General features: G+C 42.1%; 1 protein-coding gene across 1 annotated transcript in view; it reads left to right on the top strand.

Annotated features, from left to right (window-relative positions):
- Positions 1–1,364: 1,364 nt before the first annotated feature.
- The window catches only part of LOC117368931 (phospholipase A2 inhibitor and Ly6/PLAUR domain-containing protein-like), an 84,806-nt gene continuing 78,310 nt past the window's right edge, over positions 1,365–7,860 (top strand). Inside the window, exon 1 of the mRNA XM_033962715.1 lies at positions 1,365–1,465. Within this exon, the coding sequence (XP_033818606.1) occupies positions 1,414–1,465 (52 nt within the window). The 5' untranslated portion in view covers positions 1,365–1,413. The remainder of the gene's footprint in view (positions 1,466–7,860) is intronic.

Genomic DNA, 7,860 nt, shown 5'->3' with positions numbered 1-7,860 from the left:
TTCTGGTAGGCCCTCAACATCCAGAAATGAGATCATTGACCAAGTGAAGACCCTGGTGATGCAGGATCATTGAATTGTGATCAGAGAACCTGCAGACGAGGCAAGCATCAGCATTGGATCCGTTCATTCCATTTTGACTGAGGATTTGGGCTTCAGGAGCATTTCAGCGAAATTTGTGTCAAAACTGCTAACGATCGAGTAGAAGCAACTCCGTTTGGAGATAGCACAGGACATGCTGGAGACTGAACAGTGATCCCAACTTCCTCAGCACAGTGATCACTGGCGATGAGTCCTGGGTTTATGAGTACGACCCTGAAAGGGACCAGATTTCAGTCAAGAGAAGTTGTGAGCAATATCAAAAGAGGTGTTCCAGCACTGCTTCTGACAGTGGTAGAACCATTGGAAGAAGTGTGTGGCAGCCCAAGGGGACTACTTTGAATGAGATTAGTATAAGATTGTTGAATCTGAATATGAGTATTTTTTTATGAATAAAGGCCGGATACTTTTTGAACAGCCCTCATATGCGCTCCCCTTAATGTAGGGTTTCTCTTGTTGTAATCTACTTTGAATCTGAATTGAAAAGCAGTGTAATATAAGATTTCTGATTAGATTAATGAAATCCTATGGGCAGGACCAATACCTACTTGCTCTTGCCTGGTGTGGATCCTTCCAAAAAAATGGCTGTCGTGAACTCTAGTAGTACTTTGAGGCTGCCTAAAAGGATAAGTACATCACAAAAAATAGCTATCCTAAAAATAAATTATTATATATCCAGTTAATGATGATCTTTACATTATTTTGTATTGCTAGTCTTATTAATGAATCCCTAAACGACTTGTAAGCAATTAATAAAGTATAAAAATAAATAATTCTGAAATAGCATTCTTTAGCAAGTCAGTCTTTCTTTACTCAAGCTTTGGAGAGGGATAGTGTGGTCACAAGGCTGATAATACATGAATATGGAGTAATGATTTTCTGGGAAAGCATCATCTCATATTCTCATAATTAAAACACAGGAATTTGTTTAATCAGATTCTGGATGGGTTGGGATTTTAAAAGATCTGAAATATGTGCTGTATAAATATTCTGCTCTTAACAAACATATACATAATTAATATGTGAGAAAATTTATCATGTCATGTGGAGGATCTTCCTCCTCCTCAATGTCTTCACTTAAGGAAAATTTAAAACCACTTCACAGGGACCATTTTACTTGACCTAGAGCTTCTGGCGTGACATTGCCTGACTGCATATTCAACAGTAGATATTTCTCACAAGCAAATGTCCTGGTTGGAACAGGTGTTTTTATATACCAGGGTATAAATACTGCATCCTGAGTATGAAGGATTGTAGGGACCAGAGTGTAAGCTCAGACTGTCATATTCTGCAGCTAGCTCCATCCTCTCCAGCATCATGAGGGCTTTTCTCACCAGCTTATGCATCATCTTTGCTTTGACAGCCACAGGTAAGGCTCTTCCCTGCAATCTTTCTGCCACTGTTCACAGGATGATCTCTATTCACAACCCATCTTCTTACTTCCAGTGGCATACCTAATATATTTATACTATATCAAATACTTGGGGAAATTTTTATTTAAATACACAGCATTCTCCTGTACTGCTAGAAGCATCAACAATGTTTTCAAATAATGTGAAAGGAATATATGTGATTACTTATCTGGGACAACGTTCTTTCAGCAATGCAGTATTCCAATTCAGGTCCTGCCCAATGGTACTGTTTCAAATCTGTAAGGTAATAGTGCTCTAATAGTGCTTGTTGCCAAAAACGTCACAACTTGTATACGTTCACCAAAGTCTTAACTTGTATACATTCTTCATGTGCGTTGTTCAAAGTCTCAACTTACGAGGTGCTACCCAAAAGTTTGAGGAATTCAATTAAAAAAAAAAAAAAAAATTGCTTAACTGAAATTCCTAGTTTCTACAATCTCCTTCGAAGTAGTTCCCTTGAGAATGTATACAGCGATCCCAGCATGTCATCAGGGATGTGCCAGAGTAAATCAGGGCAGTAGAAGGGCCCGAAGCAGCGTGTGGAGACTGATGCAAGCGCTGCTGGAATCACCACCTTTGTAGTCCGGACCGCGGGAAGGGAAAGGGGGGGGGTGTAGAGGAAACGCTAATGCTGCTGCACAGGGAACTGGTGGGGGGGAGGGAAATGGAGGGGAAGGGAATGCTGCTTTGGACAGACAGACAGAGAGAGGAAGGGAAACACAAAGAAAATAAGAAAGACACAGGGGCAGGTGCACAGGGAACTGGTGTGGGGGGAGGGAAATGGAAGGGGATGGAATGCTGCTTTGGACAGACAGACAGAGAGAGAGAGGAAGGGAAACACAAAGAAAATAAGAAAGACACAGGGGCAGGTGCACAGGGAACTGGTGTGGGGGGTGGGAAATGGAGGGGGATGGAATGCTGCTTTGGGGGGGAGGGAAATGGAGGGGAAGGGAATGCTGCTTTGGACAGACAGACAGAGAGAGGAAGGTAAACACAAAGAAAATAAGAAAGACATAGGGGCAGGTGCACAGGGAACTGGTGTGGGGGGAGGGAAATGGAGGGGGATGGAATGCTGCTTTGGACAGACAGACAGAGGGAGGAAGGGAGACAGAAAGGAAAGAAGAAAGACACAGGGTCAGGGAGATACACAGAAAGACAGACAGGCAAAGGGGGCCGGGACAGAGACAGACAGAAAGGACAGCGGGAGCCGCGTCAGGAGGGTGCGGGATGCGGCAGTGGGAACTTTTCCAATGGGTGCAACTGGTCAGCTGTCGGGAACCTCTGATCAGGGGCAGAGCAAGGTAAGTGTATCATAGGGATAAGAAGGAGGAGGGAGGATAAAAAAAGGAAGGGATGCCTACTGCTGGACAGGGGGAGAAGGAAAGAGATGCTGATGGACAGGGGAGGTGAAGAAAAAGGAACGGAGGACTAATGTTGGACAGGGGGAGAAGGAAAGAGGTGCTGCTGGACAGGGGGGAGGTAAAACAAAGGGAGAAGGGCTGCTGCTGCATAAGGAGAGCAGTGAAGGGGTGGTGGTGGACACAGTGGAGATAAAAGGAAGGGAAAATGGACAGGGGGAGCAGGCAAGGGGTGGTGATGGACAGCCAAGGAAAAAGAAAGGCAGAAAGAAAGAAAGCGGCTAAGGAGAGAGAGAGAAAGAAAGACAGACACACACACATATGTTCTAGCACCCGTTAATGTAACGGGCTTAAAGACTAGTATATATATATATATTTTTTTTTTTGTCTCGGAAAATGAGAAGAGATTGACTTTGAAATTTCATACTCAGTAATTAACACCTGAACTGTTGTTGAGCGGTGTGTTTTTTGTACAACTGACATTTACCTTGACTTCCAAAAAGCCTTCGACAAGGTACCTCACGAACGACTGCTTAAGAAGCTGTGGAACCATGGGGTGCAAGGGGATGTCCACCGATGGATCAAACACTGGCTGACAGGCAGGAAACAGAGGGTTGGAGTAATGGGCCATTACTCAGACTGGCAATGGGTCACGAGCGGAGTTCCACAGGGATCGGTGCTTGGACCGCTCCTGTTCAATATATTTATTAACGACCTGGAGGCGGGAACACAATGTGAGGTTATTAAATTTGCGGATGACACCAAACCCTGCAGCAGGGTTAGAACCGCGGAAGACTGCGAAGACCTGCAAAAGGACCTGACGAGGCTGGAAGAGTTGGCAAAAAAGTGGCAAATGAGCTTTAACAGAGAAATGCAAGGTCATGCATGTAGGGAAAAAGAACCCGATGTTCAGCTACAAAATGGGGGGATCATTGCTAGGGGTAAGCAACCTTGAAAGAGACCTGGGGGTGATGGTGGACACAACATTGAAAGCATCAGCGTTGGAGAGGACGTTCTGGCAACTGGCTGGCCCGGAATGTCCTCTCCGACATTAGAATTGACATTGGGTGGCGAGAGTTGGTCAGCCCCACGGGAAAGAAAAGCAGGGAGGGAGAACTCAGCTCCGGCCTGTTCCCAATGGCGGCAGTGGCAGCCTTTCCCAAGCGGCGGTTGTAGCAGCATGTTTCCCAATGGCGGTGGTATGGGGTAGGGCAGGGAGAAAGAAAGAAAGAAAGGGGGGGCAGGGAGCCAGAAAGAAAGAAAGGGGGCAGGGTGAAACAAAGAAAGAAAAAAAAATGGTGCACGGACAGAGAGAGAGAGAGAGAGAGAGAGAGACATACAGAAAGAAAAGGGGCATGGAGAGAGAAAGAAAGAAGGGGGCAGAGTGAAAGAAAGAAATGGGGCATGGAGAGAGAGAAAGACAGACATAGAAAAAGAAATGGGGCACGGAGAGAGAGAGAAAGACAGACATACAGAAAGATAGGGAGCATGGAGAGAGAAAGAAAGAAGGGGGCAGAGTGAAAGAAAGAAATGGGGCATGGAGAGAGAGAAAGACAGACATAGAAAAAGAAATGGGGCACGGAGAGAGAGAGAAAGACAGACATACAGAAAGAAAGGGAGCATGGAGAGAGAAAGAAAGAAGGGGGCAGAGTGAAAGAAAGAAATGGGGCATGGAGAGAGAGAAAGACAGACATAGAAAAAGAAAGGGGGCATGGAGAGAGAAAGAAAGACAGACATAGAGAAAGAAAGGGGGCATGGAGAGAGAAAGAAAGAGAGACATAGAGAAAGAAAGGGGGCATGGAGAGAGAAAGAAAGAAGGGGCAGGGTGAAACAAAGAAAATGTTTGGGGAGGGAATGAGGTCTGGAGGAGAGGAAGCATACAGGAGGCTGAAAGAAGGGAAGAAATATTGGATGCACAGTCAGAAGACTAAAGTGCAACCAGAGACTGATGAAATTACCAAAGGTAGGAAAAATGATTTTATTTTCAATTTAGTGATCAAAATGTGTCCGTTTTAAGAATTTATATATGCTGTCTATATTTTGCACTATGGCCCCCTTTTACTAAACCGCAATAGCGGTTTTTAGTGCAGGAAGCCTATGAGCATCGAGAGCAGCATGCCCCCTGCGCTAAAAACCACTATCGCAGTTTAGTAAAAAGGAAGGGGGTATATTTGTCTATTTTTGTATAGTTGTTACTGAGGTGGCATTGCATAAAGTCATCTGCCTTGACCTCTTTGAAAACCCGCAGAATATAAATGATGATTAACATTTTCTCTGCGTACAGTGTGCTTTGAGTTTTAAAAATGTTATTGTTGGTAGATCATTTTGACTTGGCCACAAAGGTAAGGGGGAGGTAGGGAGGGTTGCTGCTGAAAGACATCTAGTAATCCTTGCAGGCTTGACTGTGCAGGGAATTATTTTTGTAAAATCATGTTTTGTTATGTGACTGGCATTATTTAGACTTTAATTTCTATGAATGAAAATGATATAAAATTACTTGCTTGTTTTTATGTGCTTGTGCTGAAGGAAAGTGGAGAGAGAGTGGGCTGAGGACGCTGAAGGGAAATGGGGAAGAGAGAATGGGGCGAAGACGCTTATTTATAAATTGACAATTATACAGAATATTGATTCTTTTTTTGTTTTTGTTCACAACATTTTATTGGTTTTATGGTTATGAAAACAGTGATACAACATAGGCTTCCGCAGAAGCGCAAAACAAATGGAAATAACACTTGTCAAGTATATCAAATTACAGATAAAGAGTAATTATACATATAAAAGGTTGAAGGTATTGAAAAGTACAGCAAATTTAGGTACATATGGTATGAAGATTTAATAAATATTTCAGATAAAGAAAATAACATCTGTAGTGGAGAGAAGTATGAGTTAAGAGAGGTATACCCTTTGGAAGAAGGGTCTTTACACAGTCAGGTAGGTCTATCAAAATAAAAAGGTCTATTAAAATATAAAACAGAATATTGCAAATATGGTTGATCATTCCATTATCAAAGGTCTAGTTTACAGTGTTCCAACAGCATTGACCAAGTTTTATTATAAGAGGGTATAATATGACGCAATATGATGCAATATGACGCAATATGACGTTCATACTTGATATGCAAACAAACAGAGTTCCACCAGTGATTGAATTCAAGTTTCATGGAGTCTTTCCAATTTTGAAGTATGATTTGAATAGCAAGAAATATCAATAATGTTAGTAGGCGATCTTGATATATGGAGAAAGGCATTGTAAGGGCCATTGGGCCAGTGATTAAAACATCAAATGAAAAAGGGTCAGATATATGGAAAATTTTGGTAATCATATGCCAAATAGGAGACCAAAAGGCCATGACATGGGGTCAATCATATAGCATATGACGTAAAGAGCCATCACCGGATTTACAGGTCTAACAACAACCATCAGAGGACCTTGTCAATTTGGCCATTTTATTAGGTGTCCAAAAAGCTCTGTGAAAGAGAAATAAGGCCGTTTGCATATGGGAAGCAGAGCGAAGAGATTTTTGTATTCTAGACCAGATGGTCATCCAAGTATGAGTAGTGAGGGGGGATTGTAGCATCGGGTCCCATTTAGTTATGGAGTCTGGTAAGAATTGAAAGCATTTGGATTGCATAAATTTATATCACTTGGAAGCTTGCCCTTTGGATGTTGAGAAGGATAGTGTCATGGACTGCAGGTCCGGAGATGTATGTAAAGAAGAGGGAGAAGGAAAAGTCGCCTGGAGACAAAGGTGTAGTTGTATCCATTTAAAGTATTGGGATGGAGGGATGTGAAATTTGGCCATAGTATCAGAGAAAGAGATCCACTTGTCTGCCTGTATTAGGTGTGTAAGGTTCCAGATTCCCTGACGTTGCCAAGATTTCCATATAACTATTTCTTTATTAATTTTGAGTTTGGGATTGTTCCATATCGGAGCTAAGATCGAGTCTGTCCATTTTTTATCCAAGATGGAGTCAATATGATTGATTGATTGCTTGCCAGGTACTGAGCATAATAGGATTTGATTTGGCTGATGAAGGGAGAGGTAAGGCGGGGGCATATTGTAGTAAAAATGGTCCATGATAGAGTGTTCCAAATGAAGCCAAGTGGGAAGTGTAAGTGTAGAATACAAATTCAACCAAAGAGACCCTTGTGACATCAAAAAGGCTAAATGATACTCGCGAAAACTGGGAAAGTTAGAGCCTCCTTGATCTCAAGGACATTTCAATTTGCGTAGTGCGATTCGGGGTTGTTTTCCTCGCCATAAAAAGTCTACCAAAAGTTTTTCAATATGAGAGTAAACATAATGGGGAAAAAGAAAGGGTAGCATACTAAGAATATAATTAATCTTAGGGGTGATCATCATGTGGATGGTGGAGAGTCTGCCCCACCAGGAAAGGTTAAAGGGAGACCATTTATTTGTACATGTTTGGATAATAGAGAAAATATAGTCAGAGTTAAGTTGAAGGGTGGAGTCAAGAGAAGGTTCAAAATATAAACCAAGTTATATAATTTTTGTAGGAGACCAAAGAAAGCCGTGATTGGATGAGTCAGTTTGAACATCAATACAGTTTAAAGGTAGAAGTTCGGATTTATTGATATTTAATTTATAGCCCGATATGGCGGAATAGAGATGAATTTGTTCAAGAACATAAATGAGGGAGTCAAGATTAACGTATAGAAGGACATCATCAACATATGCTGATAATTTGACCGAGAAGGAACCCGAGTGGAAGCCATGAATTCTAGTATCATGTCTGATAGCAGTTAAGAGAGGCTCAAGGGCGAGATTAAAGAGTAAGGGGGATAAAGGACATCCCTGTCTTGTTCCTCGGGTCGGGAAAAAAGGTTGTGATAGGTGTCCATTAATCATGATCCTTGTCATTGGATGAGAGTAAAGAACTTTAACCATATTTAGGAAAGAGTCTGAGAATCCATACCATTTTAGAATATGAAAGAGAAAATGCCATTCCATACGATCAAAAGCTTTTTCGGC

Source organism: Geotrypetes seraphini, chromosome 11 (assembly GCF_902459505.1).
Source record: "Geotrypetes seraphini chromosome 11, aGeoSer1.1, whole genome shotgun sequence".
Taxonomy (NCBI): domain Eukaryota; kingdom Metazoa; phylum Chordata; class Amphibia; order Gymnophiona; family Dermophiidae; genus Geotrypetes; species Geotrypetes seraphini.
The sequence above is the reverse complement of the archived record's forward strand: the minus strand, read 5'-3'. Positions and strand labels throughout refer to the sequence as shown.